This window comes from Scophthalmus maximus, chromosome 2, assembly GCF_022379125.1.
Source record: "Scophthalmus maximus strain ysfricsl-2021 chromosome 2, ASM2237912v1, whole genome shotgun sequence".
NCBI classification, from domain to species: Eukaryota; Metazoa; Chordata; class Actinopteri; order Pleuronectiformes; family Scophthalmidae; genus Scophthalmus; species Scophthalmus maximus.
The window spans coordinates 6632887-6657758 of NC_061516.1; the positions used below are offsets into that span (position 1 = coordinate 6632887).

A 24872-nucleotide genomic window follows, 5' to 3' on the forward strand; every position below is an offset into this window, starting at 1 on the left:
CAGTGCCTTTGTTTATGACAAATTAAATCACAAGCTGATATTCAGTCCAGTTTCACAAATGTGATGTTCTTTTCGCATCTTCCTCACTACATCCATCCAGCTGGGAACATGTTGAGCTGACGAGATAGTTGTGAAATCAAATACGTTCAATTGTATTGCAGGAGTTGTAGTGTTCCATTTTTCACTCAGATGAAGTCAAAGCAAGAGTGAAGGTGCAGGAAACAGCCAATGTGTGTGGAGGTCAACATGAGAATAAACTCCTTACAGTAAAAATGAGAGCTATCATTGCTGAATGATACACTGAATATTTGCACGCATCCAAGCAGCCGGTGGTCGGTGACCACTCATCAGCCAGGCTTTTTGAGGGGGTAGGAGTTCACATGGAGGGCAGGAGGTGGCATGGGAGCGCGGTCACCTGACTCACTGACAGGGAGGCTGAGGATGCTGAAACCAATGAGGCTTGCAGGGTGAAATAAAGGTGAAAGGAGTCTTCCTCAGCCTTCGGTGGAGAGGTACATGGCAGTGAAGAGGTGGCAGGGTCAGGGGACCAGGGCTCTGGGGAGTCCCCGCTGATTCACTGACTGCAGACGTCGTCCACATTGAGCTCCACAGGAGACAACAAACCCTCCCACCTCTGCCTGTCTGGCAGGAAGGAGCAGTCCAGGCAGGATGCCTGGTCTTTGATGGCTCTGCTCTGTGGCAGATGCAATATCATTGCGTTGGACGTGTGTCTGGTGCAACACGGACATGTACAGTGCATACAGAAAAACAAGATCCACCGGTGTCAGCAGGAATGATCCAGTCTTTACTCTGAACTAACTGAAGAGTCCTTTGGAGCTTTCTTAAAGCTGCAGTGCAGGACTTTTACATATACATTAATATACAGTATGTTACATCCAATCGCTCACCAAACGAGGAGTTCACACAGTGCCGATGAAGAATAACCATCTCCAGGAATTTGACTGAATCATACTGCAGCAGTGTCCGCGGCGACATTCCTGAGTCGGTGCGCCGCTCGTGATGCATTTACGTCCTCCGACAGTGATCGGCTGGCCCGAGCTGACGAGAGCAGCAACAGGATGAAGGAGACAGGGAGGCTTCAGCAACCAGGAGTCTGGTGGAGCCGACTGTGGGGAAACATCAAGGAAGCGTCCAAAGAAAAGGTCCTGATCCTCCAGTGAACTGTACAATGGCTCAGTGGTAAAGCTGTGAATAGTGTCTGTGTACGTCACTCTGGCAGCGGCGCGAGTGTGTTTGAGGCTCACCGAGCACCGTGTTTTAAAATGTGTGATCATTTGTAGGAATCACAGTCCCGGGATCTTTAAGGTTTTGGACGCTGCTCCATTAGGCTCCAGCAGTGCACTCCTCTATTTACAGTCCCCCATCGGCAGTCCATCTCTCCCTGTCACGGTCAGACGTCAGTCGGTCGTTACGCTGAGCATTTTGTGGCCGCTTGTGGCTCAGGAGGTGGAGAGGTTGGGCCACTAACCTGGAAGTTGTGGTTCGGTTCCAGGCTTCTTCTTCAGTCCAAGATACTGAACCAACCCCAAACTGCCCCTGACAGCTGTGATAGGCAAAGCACATTTTAGACTTCTTTCAATACTTAGCTCTTTTCGAAATCCATAAAGCTTTTTATAGTTTTTTTCCTCTATTTTTATAGTATATTGTGCCATATTTTGGCACTTGTTCCCATTCATCTTTAACTCTGTAACAAGTGTATTTCGCTTGCGTGGGTGAAATAAATGCATTTTATCTTATCATATCTTATATGTTATTTTATCATATGTATAGTGGGTGTGATCTGTTAAACACTTTGAGTGGTGAAGACTAGAAGCCTTCTGGTACAGTACGCTCTGGAGCTTATAGGTTTTGAGCCGATGGATATAGACTGTGGAGAGTGAGATGTGCTATATCTCCCTCATGCTACACATTAACACCTCTCTTTCCTCCCTGTGAACTGTGAACCCGCACACTCCTCCAGTGTGTGTGGAGAACAGGATGTGTGTGTGTGAGTGATGTTGAATCACGGGTGAAAGTTTAGGTGAAATAAATTCCAGGCCTGGTACTGTGCCGTCCCTGAGACCCTGCGCTGTTTTGGCCATTTTGGAATGCTTTGATTTGTTCCTCTACACCTCTCATTTAAAGAACATGCCTTCACTTTGACATCAACATATTGAACCCCAAAACACTGGCGACACATCACCTGATTTGATGCCAGTCTGATGGTTGTCTCCAAAGGGTAAACTCATTTGACTGTACTTCTGTATTTTTATTGCAGCTGACACAGTTTTTAACTGCTAAACAGTTTAGGAAATGCGTTTACGTTGTATGTATGAATAGATGGAATTCTGAGGAAGATGACTTGTTTCTAGCTTCTTGTTCCGAGTACATGCGAGTACATACAAATTTATCAAATAGGCAAAAAAGCGTCAAGTGCTCTAGTTTAGATTTTTTTTTTCCCCTTTAATGATTCATGGACTAAGCTGTAGTCGAAATAAGAATACCTCTTATGATGTAACATTGAATATATTCTTTCTTCATGTACTGTTTCAAGCTTTGAGGCGGATCAACAGACAGTGAAGCGGTAGCATCATGAATGGTTATTGTGATAGTTTAAGTCAAGACAAATGGGGAGGATGTTCTTCAACCTGGCAACCCAAAAGTTTAACTTAATAATGGCCTTTAACTATTGATAAAACATGAATGAGTAGTTTATCAACCAGCTTTTATCGTGAAACAGACTACACAATAGCTCGTTTGGTCAGTGGATTGGTTTTAAATATTGCAGGGTGGAATAGTACGAATGGTCACAATGAGCTGCTGGATGGACAGCGGCACTGCTGTGGAAGAAACTGGCGGTGTGTCGGCACAGCTCGGACAGTCCTCGGTTGCCCCAGGCACAGCGTGAACATTTCCAACTCTTTATAATAACGGCCAAATGGAATAGGGACAGCTCATTTACTGTGTCAGTGTAGTTTGACTTCACAGGAAACCTCAAAAAGTCAAGGTCATAGGTTCACAGTAAATTAACATTCATTCATTCAGGCACAGTGTTGAGTTGCAGGTAACCTGCGGTTTGGAAGTGCTCAGAGACCAACACACAATGACTGTGTTCACACACACAAAACATGCGGTCAGGTCCAGTATGTGGACAATGTGTGGTAGTTCTTTCAGACAGATACTTTAGATCCTGAAAGCCTGTTGCTGACCTGGTGTCATTTCCTCCTGACTAGTAGAACTTTATATTTTTTCCTGGTCAGTCCCATCACTGAGACACTTTTACCAGTGGTTTCCCTAAAAACACCAATGTATTTGGCAAACGTCCAGTCTACTTGCTGTGGGGCTTCAGGCAGCCGGACTCACACTGTTGTTTTCCAATGTGTGTCTTTGACATTATGAGGATGGGGCTGTCTCCACATCCACTGACCTCAAATTTAGAATAATGTTAGATAACAGAAGCGACAGAGTTTTTGTGCCATGGAATGATCAACAGCTATATCCAACCAGCTGGTATAGCTTAGTGGGTTACACTGCTGACTTTGGTACAGAAGGTCGGGGGCTTGATTCCAGGTCATCCCAGTTTGGGCCCCCAGGTGACGCCCTTAATGCTACTGTACCTGCCTGGATGATTGTCAGTCGCTTTGGACAAAAGCATGTAATGTAAAAACCACTAACACCACAGTTTTTGATAAAGATGTTGACATGTTTAAGGGAGGGACAGGACACTATCAGCATACTGTCAACCAATAGGAGTCAGGGCTTGTGAACAAAACTTTTGATATGTCAGTGAGCCAACAAAGCTTGTTAGCCCCAACACTCTGTGAATCAGTTCATTGGGAATTAGGTGTCCTTGAACACATCACCAGGGACGGTTATACAAAGTAGTATCTGCTCACAAGTGCAGTTCTCATGCCAACAATAAAACTTTCACAAAGGTCGACATGAGTAGGTTTCATTTTTCATAATGTGCTGCAGTGATAAAACTTAGTGTGCTGTGGACGATGGTCTGAAATAGTGTTGAGTGTATTCAGTGTGTGGTTAATGGATTGAAATATGAAAAATCATCACCATTGAAAAAAAATACACAATTTATACAATATAATGCCAGAATATATACTGTATTTTCATTTGGTAATATGTATTATTACATATCAATATATCATTGTCCTAATAAAATGTTCAATCAAGACATTGATATTTTTTACATTCAATATTATTATTATATCTTTACAAAGGCGTATCTGCCATCCTTCAGCAACTGCAGATAATCCCAAAAGAAGACGTCGTTCAGGTCGAGCAGCACAGCGTGACAAAAAAGAGAGAAAACAGCTGAGATTGATTCTGACCAGTGGTCCAGGAAGTCAGCTGCCAAATGAAAATAGCCCAGTAACCACTTTGACTGGCCCTGGGTTCAGGGAACTCCAACACATTTGCTGTTTGATAGGTACATTAAACATCTGTACACAGCTGTATTGACAGAGACTTTCATAGTTACAGTCTCTGTGGCGTAGAATTAGCGCTATGGCCCGGCTTACGACTGCAGATGGAAAGACATGTTAGGAATCGAGAGGCTACAGGATTACACATGTAAGCAGATCAGCCATAGTCCTAAAGTGATTAGGTTGAGAATATCAAAACAGGAATTATGACCAATCTGTATTGAATCACTGACAATAACGTGTGTGTGTGTGTGTGTGTGTGTGTGTGTGTGTGTGTGTGTGTGTGTGTGTGTGTGTGTGTGTGTGTGTGTGTGTGTGTGTGTGTGTGTGTGTGTGTGTGTGTGTGTGTGTGTGTGTGTGTGTGTGTGTGTGTGTGTGTGTGTGTGTGTGTGTGTGTGTGTGTGTGTGTGTGTGTGTGTGTGTGTGTGTGTGTGTGTGTGGAGCTGGTTTGTGTTAAATGGGAGTGGGGGAGTCAGAAAACACAGCTTAAGCATGTTCTGTTTGGAAGACGTGCCAATTGTCTTGTATGATAATCATCCCCATAATCTATACAGACTCTGAGCTAAAGAGGATTTGGAAAAATGGTTTTACAAAATACACCAGGCCTGGCACACTTCACTCTCAATCCCCGTGTAAAAGCCCTGAAAGGTGAAAACTTTTTTTAGCAGTTTATTTTGCTCAGACTAGTGATGAGATATTAAGACATAATTTATCAACTTTCATCATATTAATTTTGATTTAATTATTATTTAATGAGCATGTTCTGTTGGTGTATGTGCACCTAGAGCTCCAGCAGTAAAATCCATTCATGTTTGCTTCTCAAGCTCTGCCTCCTGTTGAGCTCCATTTACCCTGTGTAATGTTACACATCCAGAAATATCTCCCACCTCCCTGATACTTTCAAAGGTAACGCCAGGGAAAGGTTCACGCACAAACGATGATTGGCCAGACTCCTGCAAACCCCCGCCCCCCCCCCCCCCCCATCAAAGCAGAAATGACAAGAAGCACATACCTTCAAAGACTTGAATGTCTTCTAGAAATAGAACATCAATATTTCATGAATGTTTTGCTCAATAACTGAGGTGTTTTCCTTGTTTTTCCCGACTTGCTGGATACATGTCAGGTAGCGGCACAGCGCGAGCCTAAATTGCTCTGTCCGTCCTTCCGTCCTTTAGCTACGCTGCTTAGTCTTCTGAGGGTCGCGGTGGAGCTGGAGCCAATCCCAGACAACGCTAAATCGCTTCCCTCAGTCAAATGTACTTCTCCACGTCATCACTAACACTTGACATTTTTTGGAGGTTTATCATCAGAACAGTGCGAACTTCTGTGATTAGAAAACATATTTCAGTCTTGGATAATAGAAATACTGTATATTTGAAATGATGTATATCCCAAAAACCCATTATGTGATGATACACTCTTTTTGTTCTACAATTTTTTTTTAATAAATACTGAGATATTGGAAAAATCTGGATCTCTATTATAATACAGTTAGTCAGGTCATTGGTTGCAAAGATAACATTAAAAATGATCTGATGAGTTTTACAAACCTATGCAAACAGACATCGCTGCTGATGCTAACATACTGTACTAACAACGCTATGTGTTCAAGAGAGAATCATTATTCAATGTATTTGAAGTCCCCCCATATATAGATATATAATATGAATGAATAAATGTATGTTATGTATATAAATGCAAGTGGCAGTGGATTTTTGTGTCGATGGATTTCTGCCCTGAGCTGTGAAAGCACTGAGTAATGCTCACTCACTGTGCAGTGCTGCTGCTGTGACAGAGGCGAATCAATGCTCAACAGTAAACAGCAGAGTTCCAGAAAGTGCAGAACCTGCAACTATAGACTAAGATCTGTTAAATTAAGAAGTCATGCAGTCTGTGGGTGGATTCAGATTCTTTTCACAATGAAAGACACAGACAGTAGGAAATTGTGGAAAACCACACAAAGGCCAGTTTGAATAAGTGAGTTTTGAGCTTTTTCTTGACTGCATTGACGGAACTTGCAGATTTGATGTGAGCATTCCATAGTGACGGAGCCAAGGCTTCAAATGCGCGATCACCTTTAGTTTTTTTTAGCTGGTGGTGTAGGGCAGCAGCAGGTCAGAGATGTATTTAGGGGTTTATAGAATGGGTGTGATGTGGATCCAGCGTTTTGGACCATTTGTAAGCGGCCAAGAGATGATTTGCTGAGGCAGGTGAAAATAGAATTGCAGTAGTCGAGTCTGGATGAAATAAATGCATGAATGATCATCTCTAGTTCAGGTTTTGGGGGTATGGGTGAGTTTTGCAAAGTTTCTTAAATGAAATAGACAAGAATGGGTTAGGGTTTTGATATGTTGCTCATAATGCAAGTCTGATCAAAAATTAGGATTTTTTGGGGCTGGAGAAAGGGTCCCAATACACTGAGAGATCTTGGAAGTTGTCAGGAGCTATGATGAGGAGCTCAGTTTTATGTACATTTAACTGTACATAATTGTGAGCCATCCGTCATGAATGGCAGGCAGACAGTTGAGCATAGCAATGAGTTTGTCAGTTTCATCGGATTTAAATGAGATGTAAAGTTGAATATCATCTACATAGAAATGAAAGGAGATATTTTTGTGTTGGCTAATAATGTGACCTAAAGGAAGCATGTAGAGAGCAAACTGAGTCGGACCCAATACAGCCACAATGAATTGTGGGGCTATTTCTCCTTTCCTTTGGCATGGGAAGGTCCAGTGTAGCCTATGCTAAAGGAGATAGCAAAGGAAGCATCAAAGCTCCTTTCCTAAGCATTTAGAGAATCCGAACAGCTCTTATCATGGATGCTGAGGAAAAACTTCCGGGTCATTTCAGAGTTCATGAAACTTCCTAAGCCAAATTGACAATTCAACTGTACCCCTTATTCTTGGGCCACAACCAGTTAAGAGATCGCAACGTGATTGGTTGTACACTCTTCTACATCGTTTTTATTGGCGGTTAGCAAAGGGCGTGACAAGCGCGTTATCGGCACTCCTGCTCCGGAGTTTTCCCTTTCCTCTGACAGTGGCAGATATAAGAATGTGGCGGAAGAGCGAAAGAAAAGTGGTAGTGGTGTGAATAGTTTTTCTTGTAATGCTTATTTGTTTTTAAAATGAATATATTGTTTGTTTTTGGTCTCTTCCTCTTCGCTCTGAGTCATAATCAAACTCTTTGCTCTGAGCAAAGGACACACCAGAGTCATCACAAACTGAACAGTTCAGAATTTCAGAAGTATGAGTTTAATTTTTTATATACTATAGAGCGCAACAGTGACTGCCCATTTTTTTAAACGTCTCTGTTTCCGGAAGTGAATTTCGCATTCATTCATTTACTCCATTGACATGAAATGAAATCCTTATATAAAGAGTTTTAAGCCTGAAAACGATAAACTAAGAGATGAGTCATTACCATGATTTTTTTTCGCCTTTGGTTTGGATTTGTATGAATTATGAACTTTGTATCTGGGTATGTGATGTTATTATTCATGAATAGTAAAAAAGATTTGAAATATGTTGAGAATTTTTTTTTTTTTAATTTATTTGTTTATTGTATATTGGGACTTAGTGAATATTGGGTAATCTGAGGTCAGTAGTTACAGTTCCAATTATGTGTACATGTATATGTATGTGTGTATATGAACTACATTGTCAGATGACTTCAGTTTGTCTCTGTTAACAGTTGGCAACCGATTCAGTTCATAACGAGTCTACAGAAAAGATCTTGTTCGACCTGTTCCTGTGTCCTTATGAATCACTACTAACATTTCCATGTCCAATCTTTTTCTCTCCAAATGTCTCCCTGCCCTCTGACCCCTCAGCCCCCCCCACATTCACAGATACGCCATCTCAGTACGTAGAAGCCAAGGAGGCGGGGAGCATCACTTTGACCTGCACGGCCTTCGGCAACCCCAAACCCTCAGTCAGCTGGCTGCGGGAAGGCAGTCTCATGGTCAGCAGTGCCAAGTACAAGGTAAGCCATGTTCAGACTGATAATAATAATGACAATTAATAATCAAACAGCAGAGATCTCTAACGGAACCAGAACATCTACTTAGAGCGGTTGGTGAGAGGAGAGTGAGAGAGAACAGAAGTGTAACCGCTGCTTTAAAAAACCCATTTTTTCCTATTCTTGGTCCTCCGCGTCACCTCGTGTAATAATGCTTGTCAAACCTCAACCCTGTAATGTACTGTCAAGTTATATACATCTATTTTTTCGGCCCAACCTAGGCTATCAGATTATGTATGCTTCAGTGATATCACATGGATGTATAAATAGTTATAGGCTCACCAAACAACAATGATAAAGATCTCCTCTTGAAATCTGTTCTGTGAAGCCTTTTCTATAAAATAAAACAATCCAAAACATTCTTACTAAGGCAAATCAAAAGTTATGTACGTTTTTCTACAAATAAGTCCATTTTCGACCCCAAAAGTCACACACAGAGGAGTGTCAGTGGTGGTAGTAGGAGTGAACAGGAGGAGTGAGACGTCCTGTTTTCAGTGGAAAATCTGAAAACAGGAGTGCAGTGCAGCTCTCAGCAAATTTGCAATGATCTGCGTTAACTCGCTCCTGTGTGCCACTTCCTTTTTGTTTCTGGCCACCTGAGCGCCACGAAGAATGTGAGCTCGATACTCGCTCTCTTTATGTTCGTTCTTTGGTCTCCACCAACTCCTAAGAAACGAGTCTGGCTGCTAAACGCTCCCCTGTGTCGCCAGCTGCTCTCTAACTGTGTCTCTCTGCAGGTCAACGTACGGTGGTTTCTGGAGCGTTTCCACTGCTGCCTGCTGCAGCTGGACAGAATAAAACTATCTGTGAGATTGTCACTGTGAAAAATACCTTTCACATACAGTACATGGAGAAATGTGATAAACTGTGAATATAAAATATTGATTACAGCCCTTTAAGTTTAGATTCTGATTTGAATGCTCTTTTGTTTTTTTGCACGGCACCTGGTGAAAACCTGCATATTTGATTCACTCCAACTGGTCAGTTGAATTATGTGTTAACAGTTTGGGCACATTTACCCCCCTGCAGAATAAAAAGTTCCATCAGCTTAGAGACAAACATCTGTTCAGGTTGACTTCGTCCGAGTGGTTTTCCTCACCAACTTTTCTTTAGTCATTAGACTTGACAGTGGAGAGCAACGGTAACCTGTCGATGTGCTAACATGAAGATGTTCAGGTGATGTGTGAATCTTAGTAACCATTGTTTTCTTCCTCCGATTCCTTACATGTGAATAACTATAAAAATGGATTTAGGCGGTAGACCCACATTGTCCAGAAATTGTCCAGTCACATTCAAAGAACCTCTGCAGAACCATCATCATGCTTGACGGAGGAGTGTCCCCTCACTCTCTTCCTTCCGTCGTCGTGAAAGAGGGGGGTTTTAGTTTCATCTGTGCAGTCTGATGTGTTTGCATGTTGTTCTGAATCCTCTGAGGTTCTGCTCATGAAGTCTTCTCTTTTGCTGACAAGGAAACATGTCCGCCCACATTCTGGGGAACGGTCTTCACTTGCTGTGCTGTCAGAAAAGCGTTTTTCTTCATCGTGCTCATCCTCAGTTTGGTTATTTTTTCAGTCTTTCTACCTTTGGAAATATATCCAACCAACAGCCTTTATTATCTCCCTTACAGATTGATCTTTTTTGAGCCTCATTAGAACAAAAGCTAATAACCGCAGGGTCACCTGTTCACTCCTCAAACTCTGAACTAATGTGAACGGACGCTGAAACATCACACAGCTACCCAAGAAAAATATTTACATTTACATATTTCTGTGTCCATGGCAACAAAGTGACTCAGGGAATGAAGAGGATGTTCTGTGTTTGGAGGACCAACGTTTCTCCAGACGTCCACCTTAAAGTACGTAGGCTTTAAATAGTGAACGTTTGTCGTATGCATCCAGGTGTCTGATGGGAGTTTGACGGTGCTATCCATCACGCGGGAGGACCGAGGGGCCTACACATGTCGAGCCTTCAGTCCCCAGGGAGAGGCCATTCACACCACACGGCTACTAGTACAAGGTAGGTACATGTCCACGTGCTGCTGTATCCTGCTGTGAGTAGAGTCAAGTCTCTCTACATAGTATTAATACATTGGCTTTATAGAGCGCGTCACGAGACTCAAAGCGCTGATGTACATGTTCTGACGGCACAGTTTTATTAAAAAACTAATTATCCACTTTTTAAAAGTTAGAAATAGTTGGCACTAGTGCCAGTTCATAATAAATCTTACAATATTATTGGGCATCCCACATTACAACAACATCCATAAAATATAAACAATATTAAGACAGTGGGAAAACTTCTCAGAACATGTCAATATGTTAAAGAGCAGCACTGTTTTTTAATTACAAAAGAGTTTGACCTGGATACCTTATTCATATAATTTTTTCCCCCCAACTGTTTCAGTTGTGATAATGAATTATACCCACAGATTTGAAGAAGTGTCTAGTGTCACTTCTGGAATGACGCTGAACTGGAGGTGTCCGTGGTGTCGTGGGCGATCACAATCAATTACAACTGGGGCAGCTAGTTCGGCTTGAACAAACTGTAATGGTTGAGTTTTTTTGTATTTTATTTAATTTTCCTGTTTATTTCACCCACTGCCTGCATTCAATTAGTTTTGCTTGTGCCAAAGAATTAATGTATTAGATGTTGCTTATCGACCCTGGCAGGACTTTGCTATCCAGTTTGCTATATTAAAAGAAAAGATATGAAATATCAACGGCAAGAGAAAACCTACCTTTTCTCCTTTAAGTTAACATGTAAAGCCATTAAGAATTGCCTCGTATCCAAAAGGTTTATTATTCCACCTTTGTTTGGGGGATGAAACTCCCATGGTCATGGTCATACACAGTCAGAGCAGACGGGTGCAGAATTCAGCACTGAATAACTAAAGCATGTGCACGGCTCTTGCTAAACATCCCACAGTGTAATGCGTCGCCTGTGAGAGGTCAAGCAGGATGGATACATTTCTGTGGGCATGTGGAGGCAAAGCAGGATCAGGAAGTGGCGTGGGACAGGCCTCAGTAATGACCAATCACATCAGCTCCTCTCTTCCCCTTGAAAAGGCAGCAGACAGTTTAATGAGGCAGCAGGAGAGTTCAGAGGTGCACAGACACACAGCAAACGTTACATTTGAAATGCTGAATATAGAAGTTTGTTTTGAATATAAAGGGACACAAATTGACTAATTCTGTAGGCTGGATTAACAGAAAGACTGGAAGCAGGGGCGGGTGCTCAGAGGTGAAACATACTGTGCAAGAACCCCAAAGCTGTCTGACATTGATAAGCATGTAGAAGGATAGATGTAACAAGCCTGAGACTCACAGTTACGCCAGAGGCGAAGCAGCAGTGTTTCTAACTGAGTTAGATTTTCCCAAACTCCTCTCTCTGGTAGAGTTTCACTCATAGAGAGCAGGAGTGACACCTCCATCAATATGACGCGAACATGCTGTGATGGAACAGAGCAGTGTTGAGTGGCTGGCTTCATAAAAGGATTAGGACAGTAACATTTTGAAAAAAATATTGTCTACATAATAAGCCTTCAACAAACACCATTTCTTAGAAGTTAATGTGGATGTGAAACTACTTCTCAATTCCTTTTGTTTCAAGAAATGAAATTTGATCATTTAAAGGGGCAGTCAGCGATTTGGACCTGAACCTGCAGCCGCGGACATGGGAGACGGACGCACTCACCACGAGGAACAAAACCCCTGAGTCTTGGTGTCCGTGTCGTGAGTGATGTGTACCAACTGCACAGTCTGTGTTTGCATGGTTTCTAATTAGGACTTAACACAAAGAACAGTTGAGGTTGATGGGAAGACCATTTATCAAATTGAAAAGGTTGACCCGATGAAGGTGCTAAAATGAGGAGTTATGGGATCACCCAAGTTGTTAGAATACTGTACATCCTGAGCTAGTTGCAAATGCCTGCACCAACGTTGAGCCCAGCCAGTAGTTGTCGGGACGTGTCTCACACTGGCACATGGGCTAAACATCGCCTGCGCTTGAACCATGCTGCTATTATGGCCGAAACTACAGCAAATAGAACGAAGTGAAAATGTATTGAAGCTAAATATATCATCTCCCTTCTGGTCACAAACAGTCTAAGTGAGCCGTCACATCCATGTGAACACAACGGGCCGAATAGAGGGTAAATAGTGATAATAATGATGTGGCTTGGTGGCTCTACTGATGAGATTAGTTTGGCGAGCACTAAACAGTGAACTCTACATCAGCAACATTTAAGAATATCCGGAGAACTTTAATGGTTCCGGGACCAAAGGGAAAAAAAGAATCAAAGGGTGGGAGAGTTTTTTTTTTGTCTCCAGCTCTAAATGAAACGTCAGATTGTGTAACGAGCAATCCGTCTGTATCAGTGCGCAAAACCAAGGCACATTTAGGAACCGAGACGTGTATTGTCTTCAGTGAACCAGGTCATGCACACATCAGTGCTCAAAGTCACTAGTTTCTTTTGTTTACACAAATTGAAACTAACCACAGAAACAGATGTGAGTCTGCGAAACAACCGTCGATTTTACACCTCACCACAGGATGAATGACGAAGCAGCAGACATGACATTCCAGCCCGTGTCATTTAAAGATGGCAGCCCCCGATGAACTCAGCTCAGTGGTCATGGCCTCATCTTAACGGAGTGAGTTGAGGCTCAATCTCTGACCGAAACGTCTTCACCTGACTGATTCCTCTCGTTCTGGTGGGAAGTCGGCAAGGCAGCAAAGAAAGCTGGACTCATGACATCACCACCTCTCCTTCTGACAGTTTTTTTTTCTTCTGTTTCAAGTCAGGATTTTTGGATTGTTATTAAAGTAAAAATAATCTCTAGAATTTTTCAATGAAGTTTTCATACTAATGGGAAATTATCCACTTTCACCTTCTGCTCTGTATGAATGACAGTTGTGTATCCAGAATTACTTTGATACCATATGGATGACTAATCAAGACTCTAAGGCTCAATCCCATTTCACCCCTTAGCCCTCCCCCTCGGTTTTGTGCGTTCAGTTGTAGGGGTGTCTCAAATGTCTCAACATGACTATAGACCTGACTGAAATAAACTTGAAACATAGTATCATCAATAATCATTCAATTACTGTATCACACTAAATATAATTCATGTAAAACAAATTCCTATACAAATTCATTCCTAAGTATGAATATGATTTTTCTTCGCCTGCCTTCATTGAATCCGTGCTCGATAAAAGACAGTTCTCTGGGGCATATGCTACTTGTCAGTCGCTTTCATTCATCAGAGAACAGACAGTGAACATGCTCACACAGATCACATATTTCTTTCTGAGACTTGAGTACAAAGCCAGCACTGAGCCAGAGTAGTTGTTTGACCCGTCCTGTATAATTTACGGGGGAGATGGATTAATAGAGGCCCTCCTGGAAAGCCACTGAGCAGCAGATCAGCTATGAGACTACGGTGCCAACAAATCTCCAGCACTCAGCTGGTCCCAAATAGGGCTGACACACACACACACACACACACACACACACACACACACACACACACACACACACACACACACACACACACACACACACACACACACACACACACACACACAAAACACAGTCATCTAGCACAGGCCCAGTCCTGGTTGTCCTGCTCAGGGGCTGGCAGACGGAGATGCTCTGCCTGTTAAAGGATCAGGCTGTAGGCTACAGATCAGGACTAACATATGGGACTAACAGTTTGTATTTGCAACAGTGGCTTCGCTCAGCTACACTCGTGTATCTGAGCCTGTTTGCGTGTATGAGTGTGTGTGCGTGCGTGCGTGTGCGCGCGCGCGCATCAACAAATGCCAACAGACTTGCTCAGTTACTGACTTCTCCACAGCTGTTTGTGTCCCCTGTTGGAACGGATTTCATATGGTGAATAAAGCCGTTTAAGTTATGGATTATCAGGATTGAGAATTATTAAATAAGATCATATTTTACATTAAAACACACTTCCACAGTGATCACTTTTTCTTAAGGCTGCCACTAGTGATTATTTTCACTGACAAAGTTTTCGATTCATAAGTTGATAAAAAAAAAATCATAAAATACTGAGAAATAATTTGGTCAGCTTGTTTTCGTCAGATCAGTGAGGAAGTTTCTCAAAATTATTGAAGTGATTATTTACATAGTGTCTGGTGCGAAATGGAGCACAGAAGTCTCACCAGTGAGGTCCCTCATCAGGTCCCTGCTCCCTCACTGAGATTTGATTGTTGCCGGTTTTCTCATCGGACCATTTCCATTATGCCACTTTTCCTGCTTTGTAGAAATTTTAAATGAGTCTTTATCTGAGACGTGTCCAGGATGAGTCCGCTCACAACTGCCAGCCTTCATCAGTCCTATGTAATATTTTGGATGGTTTTTGTGCATTCTCTGCTCTCAGGTAAATCCTGCAACTAGTATGTGGTAAGTACCTGAAAGCAGATTAAGGTAGAAAAGGCTGTTTTTAGCTTCCAGACCAAACTCTTGTTGCATTGCTACAGATATAGTCATGGTCAGAGGGAGGAAAAGACTACAAGTCAAGGATCATGGTACAAACGTTGTCCAGTGCGTGCAAGGAGGATTATCCATCTGGCACAGCAAGAACTTCAATAAATTCCCATAATCCTTTATTGAGTGCAATATAAGTATGTGGTATGACTATGACTAACAGAATTCAGAGTGGGTGTACTGGTGTTAATCCCCCCCCGTCTACAGTTTACATGGCCATAACTAGTACACATGACCCTTGACCAGTATGATAACTAATTCCTGTGTTGTGTGTGATGTGTGTGAGCCTCCCACTGAGAGACCAGACGTCTGTATGACGTCACACTGACCCGTTTCTCCCTGATGGACAAAAATGGTCATTTAGGTTTCAGGATAGTAAAAACTGACTCATTCTATCGACGGTGAAAGAATCGACGTTTGGTCTTTATATTTTTTTGTGTTTTCACATAGCGCTGGTTGTAGAACAATTTACACTATATGGTGGACAAGAGGACCGGCAGGGGGGCAACCCTCCAGTCCTGTGATTAGTGGACGACCCGCTCTCCCTCCTGAGCCACAGTGTCAGTGAACACGGTCAAAAAACTGATATGTTTCTTCTTTTCACTGTTCAAGTTGCAAGTGGCTTTTCTCAACTTGTCACCAGGAAAGGGAAACAGACTGAAGTGTGTGTACACTTTTCTTCAACAGTGCTGTTTTCAGCTATAACACAGTTGTCACACTATTCAACACTTTACAAGTCGCCTATCCTATAACACCTTGTGGCTGGGTTTGGATCGGTTTGCTCCCCATTCATTTCTGTGACAAACAGGGCCATACTTCCCATTGATCGTGAGTTGACCCTGCCTAGTTTAATCACATTCCTGACCTATGAAATCGTGGGATGAGTGTGATTATGTTTGTGTTTTTCTCTCCACCAGGCCCTCCGTTCATTGTATCACCGCCGGAGAACATCACAGTGAACATCTCGCAGGATGCCTTCTTCACCTGCCAGGCGGAGGCCTACCCTCGCAACCTGACCTACACCTGGTTTTGGGAGGAGGACAACGTCTTCTTCAAGAAGTAAAGTTCTGATCGGGTTCATTATCGTCTGCCATATCACGTCAACCGCCTGCTCCCACTGTTCGCAAGCCACTGTCAAGAGTTAGTGTTGCGTTACTGTTTTTCTGGTGACTTTTGTCAAAATGGTTACACCACTTTAGTGGATTTAGTATCTGGATCTTTTTATCAGATGAACAGTCTCAATAATCATATCAAGAACTAAACATGAATAGTATCTGTAAACAAAAGTATAGATAAACTGTCTCTTGGGATAGATTGTATTTAGCCTGAGAGGTGAAACTCTCAGTTCTCACTTAGTCCCAAAGTTGAGATAATCCTCTAAACCTTCAACAATCTGAAGGTTATTGACTGTGTTTGTGTTTTCGGCCGGAGCCAGTCCCATGTGACACTGGGCGAGAACTCCCTGTCCAGGTCGCCAGTCTACTTGTATCGACACATTAAGAAACAAACAGTGATTCATGCTACATCCATGTGTGCAGTTGAACCTTTACGTGTTTGGCCTCAACACAGAGGCCCTGGGCCAAGCAGAGGTTGGACACAGTACCGCCTTGCTGTGAGCCCACAGTCTCAACCACTGCACCAGCATGTCGCTCCGAGATCCATCCATTCATTATCTATATCGCTCTTCCTTTGGAGCCATTTCCAGCTCATATTGTATGAGAGGACAGGTTGCCAGTATATCACAGGAGAGTCCACATAGAAAGGACTCGGGCTGGACTAGGGTTTGAGCCCAGAACCTTTTTGCTTTGAGGCAACCGTGGTACTAAATGTAATGTTAGTCCGTGGGCACATCTCCCTCTGTTGCTAAAACCTTTCCACTTTTGATGCTTGGATGCAGGTCGGACAGAGAAAAAGCACCTGTCCGTATTGTTTAAACAGCCACCAAAGCTTGACGTTTACTTAGCTTTATGATGCAGTCACAATGCACCAAGTGACATCAACATCTGGCCCAGGGATGGACCCATACTGCATAGCTTCTCTCCTTTTTACTGGTTATATATACATATATTTATGGACGCCGCTTCATCACCTCTCTGGTCTGTATATGATCAACACTAGGGATGAGGTTCGATAGCAATTGATGGAATCTAAAACCAATTTGGAATCAGCTTATCTAATTGAAATCCTTGAAAATTCCTTATTGAATCATTCTAGGTCGTTTGTTATGCAGGCAGGGAAGACGCCTCTTGTGGAAAAAAAGAAAAAAAATGTGTTGTCTCTATTTAGATAGATAGATAGTTACTATATTTATCCCAAGCTGAGAAATTCCAGTGTGACAGCAGCACACTTTAAAAATATATTTCACTCAGCGCAGAGATTTTAATTTCCGAAAGGCTGAAATGTTTTAAGGCGGTGACGTTAATTAACCCCTGAATCAAGAACAAATAATATGAATCCTCCTTTATCATTCAGAAATTCAACCACAGTAAACAAAGAGCGGGCTCTGCTGAACTACAGCTCACAGAATAACTGTGTTCCATAGATGTTCTAACTTGTACTAATACCAATACATGTGATAATGAATCTGAATATATTTGGCAAGAACAAGGGAAAAAACTGTTACATGTCAACCTAAGGAAAAACATGAAAGCAAATAAGTTATGTAAAGATGTAATTAAAGTAAGAAGGGAAAGGATCAGTCAAGTGCCACCTTAAGTAAAGCTATAGGATTAAATTAAATGTGTTCCAGTTTGTTCCCCATTGGAACTGTAGAGCTCATATTCTCTGGGAGGGAGATCCACCAGACGCATATTCTTAGAGCCGAGTAATTAATTCTTAATGCCTATCAGCTCGTATATTATTCGTACAGTATTTAACTAGAGAAGAATTTTTAAGAGAATGGGGTATAAAAATTGAAGTTTCTGCACTAAAGCGTTGTGTCTCTGCTTCCAGACAGTGTCTGCAGAACTTTGACGGTCTTAAAAAGCATTACTTTTCCTGAGGTTATTTCAAATGTTGTTAAATAGTATTTCATTTTCAAGAGAGAAAAATAATGTTACTGTGTGCTTAATAAATAGATGAAGGCCTTAACAGTTTGACCAGGAAAGTGTTACATTTAATGCTTTGTGATATAACAAGTGGACAAGTGGTGAAATATTATCTTTGCTAACAAATCACTTCAATGCGACATCTGTTTTCTCCGTATGCTTCAGTCAGAGTAGCGATAACAGCTCTCGGAACTTTCCTTTTTATCAACAGCACTAGGTGATCATATTCTACAGTGTGGTCACTCAGCAGAAATACATGCTTAGCATTTCCTGACGTAATTGGCAGAAACAATGATTATCAAATGTCTTGCCTTCGTCATGGAGCTCGTCACATAGTCTCATCTGGAATGGGCAGTGGAGGGAGCAAAGCCAAGGAATGAAGAGTAAGTGTTGCCTTGACTACTGCAGGTGGCCGGTCACCAATCAGCAGACCCAAATGTCTTCGCTGAATCAGAACTCATCCAGCGGCCTCTCTCCACATGGAAACATACGCCTGAGGTAGAAGAACAGAAACACCACCTTGTTGTGGAGCATCAGTAGAAGAAGAACAGACACACCACCTTGTTGTGGAGCATCAGTAGAAGAAGAACAGACACACCACCTTGTTGTGGAGCAGTAGAAGAAGAACAGACACAGCCTTGTTGTGGAACAGTAGAAGAAGAACAGACACACCACCTTGCTGTGAAGCAGCAGTAGAAGAAGAACAGAAACACCACCTTGTTGTGGAGTAGTAGAAGAAGAACAGAAACACCACCTTGTTGTGGAGCAGTAGAAGAAGAACAGACACACCACCTTGCTGTGTTACAGCAGTAGAAGAAGAACAGAAACACCACCATGTTGTGGAGCAGCAGAAGAAGAACAGTCACACCACCTTGTTGTGAAGAAGAACAGACACACCACCTTGTTGTGAAGAACAGACACACCACCTTGTTGTGGAGCAGTAGAAGAAGAACAGACACACCACCTTGTTGTGGAGCAGTAGAAGAAGAACAGACACACCACCTTGTTGTGGAGCAGTAGAAGAAGAACAGACACACCACCTTGCTGTGAAGCTGTAGAAGAAGAACAGACACACCACCTTGCTGTGAAGCAGTAGAAGAAGAACAGACACACCACCTTGCTGTGGAGCATCAGTAGAAGAAGAACAGAAACACCACCTTGCTGTGAAGCAGTAGAAGAAGAACAGACACACCACCTTGCTGTGAAGCAGTAGAAGAAGAACAGACACACCACCTTGTTGTGGAGCATCAGTAGAAGAAGAACAGACGCACCACCTTGTTGTGGAGCATCAGTAGACGAAGAACAGAAACACCACCTTGTTGTGGAGCAGTGGAAGAAGAACAGACACACCACCTTGTTGTGGAGCAGTAGAAGAAGAACAGACACACCACCTTGTTGTGGAGCAGTAGAAGAAGAACAGAAACACCACCTTGTTGTGGAGCAGTAGAAGAAGAACAGAAACACCACCTTGTTGTGGAGCAGTAGAAGAACAGAAACACCACCTTGTTGTGGAGCAGTACAAGAAGAACAGACACACCACCTTGTTGTGGAGCAGTAGAAGAAGAACAGAAACACCACCTTGTTGTGGAGCAGTAGAAGAAGAACAGACACACCACCTTGTTGTGAAGCAGTAGAAGAAGAACAGACACACCACCTTGTTGTGGAGCAGTAGAAGAAGAACAGAAACACCACCTTGTTGTGGAGCATCAGTAGAAGAAGAACAGAAACACCACCTTGTTGTGGAGCAGTAGAAGAAGAACAGACACACCACCTTGTTGTGGAGCAGTAGAAGAAGAACAGAAACACCACCTTGTTGTGGAGCATCAGTAGAAGAAGAACAGAAACACCACCTTGTTGTGGAGCATTGGAAAATAACAGAAACACAGCATGTCCCTTTGTGTTAAAACTGTTATTCAACGTTGTATTTTGAAGTTGAGATCCACCTTTCATACGATTGAATGTCACGTACTTCTCTCGTACTACTCAGCCTGTGATATTTTTTGGCTCTGGCTCAGTAGCTAGACTGGGTCATTCACTAATTGGAGGATTGGCAGTTTGATTCCCTGCTTGTCTCAATTGGACCCATTGGTTTAATCTTTAACAATGTACAGTATTGAATGTTTGTCATGTGTTTTTCTGAAAAATCACAATATACATAGTAGCCTGCCAAGGAACTCCAGCTGTCAAATTAATTTATAAGAGTAAAAAGCACATATCGTATGTTTGCCTTTGAAAAATATGGGAGTTAAAGCAGTAAACAATGTTGCATAAAACACACAAGTGAAGTAAATGTACCTAAAAAAATACTTATTTTTATTATAAAAAATGGCAGCCAAAAAGTAATTTCTTGAACAGAGAAAAGCCGGAACCGAATTTAAATATGTATTTTAATGTTGCACTTGAAGTTATAGTTCCAGAAACATGATGGTAACTCAGTTCTCCAGAGGACTACACACCCCAGATTCCACAATAATCATGCACCTTTTGGAGGAGAGAAATTAGATTGTTATGTGATAATTGTGCAGTTGAAAACTGTGCAGGCACTGTGCGTGACACTAAATCAAACATGAAGCAGGATCTCAGTGATGCCCCCTTACTTTGCTGGATGAGTTGTAGGCTCTAGAATCTCTGCACCTTGTAGAGATATCATTTGTTTTGGCATCTCCGAATCTACCGACAATACACTGGCATATTCTAGTGATTTTTTGCTATAAGGCAGTAACTAATAAGCAGAGGGATACATGTTCCTGTGGTTTTCAGCTGCCTTTCAAGCCTGCAGACTCTGCAACCAACCCTTCTGCTCTGAATCATGAATCACGCTGTTCGCCGAACATCATTTATACGAAAGTCAGCGCTATATATCCACTGGGATGTGAGCAAAAAAGATTGTGGCTCTGGCTAAATATGTCATCATCTTGGCGGGAGTCTTGCATCATGCAGCAGTGTGCATGTACATCTGTCATAAATATTCTCCAGTAGATGACAAAAAAAAGTTGAATTATTTCAAACTAAGAAAAACACACATGTTTGTTGAACTTTTCTATTCATTCATTTCTGACCAGTGACATGTCGTCAGGCTGTTCCCCTCCTAACAGCCAATATTTCCCTCCTCTTGATTTTCACAGTGACCTAAAGCGCAGAGTCAGTATTCTCATTGACGGTTCCCTCATCATTGCCCAAGTCAAGCCAGAGGATGCTGGGAAATACACCTGTGCTCCTAGCAACAGCCTGGGCCGACCACCTACTGCCTCTGCCTACCTTACAGTGCAATGTGAGTGTCCGGCCTTTCTCTTTCTATTCTTTTTTTATTTCCTTAGCTTTATTCATTTGTGTTAAATTCTGGGACGTTGTAAGTGTTCCTCTACAGGCTCTTGTATTTGTGTCAAACCATCGCAGTATACAGAGATGAACGACGTGTCTCCACTTCCCTCCCATTGTACAAAATGAAGCCAAAATGACACCATTTTACAGCATCAAATAACTCATTAAAACCCCTCTTACCAGAACACTCATCAGCGTGGTAAGAACTACCTCAAATGACAGACTTCATCTTCGGGGAAAAGTGTAATTAATGTTTATATTGACTTAACTTTGGTCCATGTCCAACATGGAGGAGGCGGGGTTAATGACCTATACTGCAGCCAGCCACCAGGGGTCAGTCCAGGTGATTTGACTGCTCTTATGGGCGCTGTCATGTCGCCCATCTTTGAGAAGGGTCTGGTTGCAGACCGCTGCAGTTGTGGAGCTAAACTCTAACCGGAAATACAGAGGTAGAGGTCACATGTTTCCTGTCTAGAGAGGTAGAGGTCACATGTTTCCTGTCTAGAGAGGTAGAGGTCACATGTTTTCTGTCTAGAGAGGTAGAGGTCACGTGTTTCCTGTCTAGAGAAGTGGAAGTCACGTGTTTCCTGTCTAGAGAAGTGGAAGTCACATGTTTCCGGCTTAGAGAGGTAAAGGTCAAATGTTTCCGGTCTAGAGAGGTAAAGGTCAAATGTTTCCGGTTTAGAGAGGTAAAGGTCAAATGTTTCCGGTCTAGAGAGGTAAAGGTCAAATGTTTCCGGTTTAGAGAGGTAAAGGTCAAATGTTTCCGGTTTAGAGAGGTAAAGGTCAAATGTTTCCGGTCTAGAGAGGTAAAGGTCAAATGTTTCCGGTTTAGAGAGGTAAAGGTCAAATGTTTCCGGTTTAGAGAGGCGGCGGTCCCGTGTTTCCGGTCTAGAGAGGTAAAGGTCAAATGTTTCCGATCTAGAGAGGTAAAGGTCAAATGTTTCCAGTTTAGAGAGTTAAAGGTCAAATGTTTCCGTTCTAGAGAGGTAAAGGTCAAATGTTTCCGGTCCAGAGAGGTAAAGGTCAAATGTTTCCGTTCTAGAGAGGTAAAGGTCAAATGTTTCCGGTCCAGAGAGGTAAAGGTCAAATGTTTCCGGTCTAGAGAGGTAAAGGTCAAATGTTTCCAGTCTAGAGAGGTAAAGGTCAAATGTTTCCGGTCCAGAGAGGTAAAGGTCAAATGTTTCCGGTCTAGAGAGGTAAAGGTCAAATGTTTCCAGTCTAGAGAGGTAAAGGTCAAATGTTTCCGGTCTAGAGAGGTAAAGGTCAAATGTTTCCAGTTTAATGGCGGCGGTCACGTGTTTCCGGTCTAGAGAGGCAGAGGTCACGTGTTTCTTAACCCTCAGCTCTGATATCATGTGTCACTTTATCAACAGGTTAAACATCCTCAGGGTTCAAAAGGAAAGAAACTGGGCCAAGAAAGTAGAGAACGAGAGTAAGAAGGAGTTTCTATGCATTTGGTCTGGAGCAGCATTGTTTCCTGTTGAATCTGACACCACTGCAGAGTTGCATGTTCACGGGCTGAAACTGTGCTCGGTGCATCCTCTGCTCGGTGGAGTCATGTCAGCCTCTCAGCCAAACCCCTGAACCCAAACACGTGTTTGCTTTCTCAAATTCACTTCTCTCTGTTTTCCATCTTTGCTTTCTCACTCTTCCTCTTCCATCCCACTTCCCACCCCTCCATCTTCATTTCTCATCCATGCATATATAGTCACAGTCTCTTTCCTCCCCTCTAATGCTCTCCTCCCATTAAACACTTGCTCACTCCATCAGTCACTCCCAGCTGTGGAAACATGAAGCTCGGTGGATTGGTCACAGGCTGAAGCCGGACCGGCTTTGAGATTCCGGTCTTGTCGACCGGTGACCGGCCACTGGCAGTAGTCAAGGCAACAGACATTTTGCATTCCCTCGCTCTCCTGCCTCCTTCGACGGTTGTACATTAGATTGCGTGGTGTGTGTATGTGTGTGTGACGAATAGAGGCAGGCAACACCAGTCGTGAAGGGGAGGGGGGAGTGGGGGGGGGGATTACATCATTGCTGTAAGAACAGGGACTCTGTCAGACTGCAGAGGGCTCTCTCCGTCTCTCTGCCCTATTCTTTCCTCTTAGTCTCGTCTTCTCCTTTTGTTCCCTCTTCCTCTCCTCATCCCTTTCTCCCATCCTCCGCATCTGCTCTACTCCGCTTCTTTTGTGCCCTTTTTCTCGCCTTTGCCTCATCCTGCTTAAATACCCCCCCCCCCCCCCCACCCCCACCCCCCGTGCCCTCTCTCTGTCTTTCTCCCTGAAGTGCTTGCCAGTGAATAAGTTCCCTGAAGCCGTTTGCAGGGGGAACCGGCGTGTTGTGAGCGATAGCATTGTCTGAGGACTATATTTAGAAACTTGGCTGATACCCTGTCTGTGGTGCTGGTGGCGGCGCTCCTCTGGGCTCTTTGTGGCAGAGCTGGCAGGCCGGCGGTTAGGAGTCCGGACAACAGCAGTTGTAGTTTAAAGTTGTTCTGGCAACAGTGAGGTCAATCGATATCTCTCTCTCTCTCTGTCTTTCAATCCCTTCATCTCACCGTGTCACGCAGTCGTTCACTCCCTCTCTCCTCTGTAGTGCCAAATGAACCGTGTGTCATTGCCTTCGCAGTCACATCACCTCATCCTCCTCCCTCCTCCACCAGCTCCTCTCTGCCTTACGTCATCCAGACCCATCTCTCTCTCTGTCTCTCTCTCTCACCTGTCCTCTTTCCCACGCTCGTACTCAGCCTAGCTCGTCCTTCCTCAATCGCCTGGCTGGTAGCACTCTCCTCCTCCTCCTCTCCCTCACTCACACCCCTTTTCTCCTCCTTATCACTCAGTTCCTGCTTTGAAGCTTTCCTCCTTGACCTCATTCAGGCACCACGCTGTTCTCGCCCCTCCTCAGAATTCAGGATTTAAAAAGGAGAAGTTCTGAGCCTCTCCTGCTTTTCCTCCTCTTTGCCCATGTCCCCTGTCAGATGGATAGATGGACTTTTTTCCATCTGTTTGCCCAAAGGGTGTACAGTAGTTTGACCATATCAGATCTGTAAGACTTGAGATACACAGAGGAAATGTGAGAGGATAGTAGTGTGAAACAAATAGAGGCCGAACAAATCAGATCACATCTGACTCGACTTACTGAGGTGTGATGGGATGTCATTTGATTCTTCATACTGTCTATAAATATGACAGTGTTTACATTTGGTTGGAATAATGAGATTTTATTAACAGGATATATAGATACATTTGTGACTTGGTTCCTTCATGGAATAGTATTGAGAACGTTTTGTAAAAATGAACATTTTCTGTATGTTATATATGAAAGTACAGCCAGCATCCAGTTAGCATCCATTTTTAATCGGCATCATAACCTCTCCATGGAAATCTGCATTGTTAGTCCCGTTACACAAAAGTGGTGATGTATCTGAACTTAACAACTACCGTCCAATATCCAAACTTCCATTTACAGCTTAAGTCGTAGAATCTCTGGTCATTTCTCAATTATGCAACTTCATTAGCTCCCAGAACATGCTTCAGC

At 43.0% G+C, this 24872-nt stretch overlaps 1 protein-coding gene across 2 annotated transcripts in view; it reads left to right on the forward strand.

The window, feature by feature from the left end:
- Window positions 1–24872, forward strand: part of igsf9bb (immunoglobulin superfamily, member 9Bb) — an 89718-nt gene that overhangs the window by 34826 nt on the left and 30020 nt on the right. For both annotated transcript variants that reach the window (XM_035626764.2, XM_035626763.2), the window contains exons 4-7: window positions 8272–8423; window positions 10358–10475; window positions 15885–16026; window positions 21140–21285. In XM_035626764.2, coding sequence (XP_035482657.1) covers window positions 8272–8423; window positions 10358–10475; window positions 15885–16026; window positions 21140–21285 — 558 coding nt within the window. The remainder of the gene's footprint in view (window positions 1–8271; window positions 8424–10357; window positions 10476–15884; window positions 16027–21139; window positions 21286–24872) is intronic.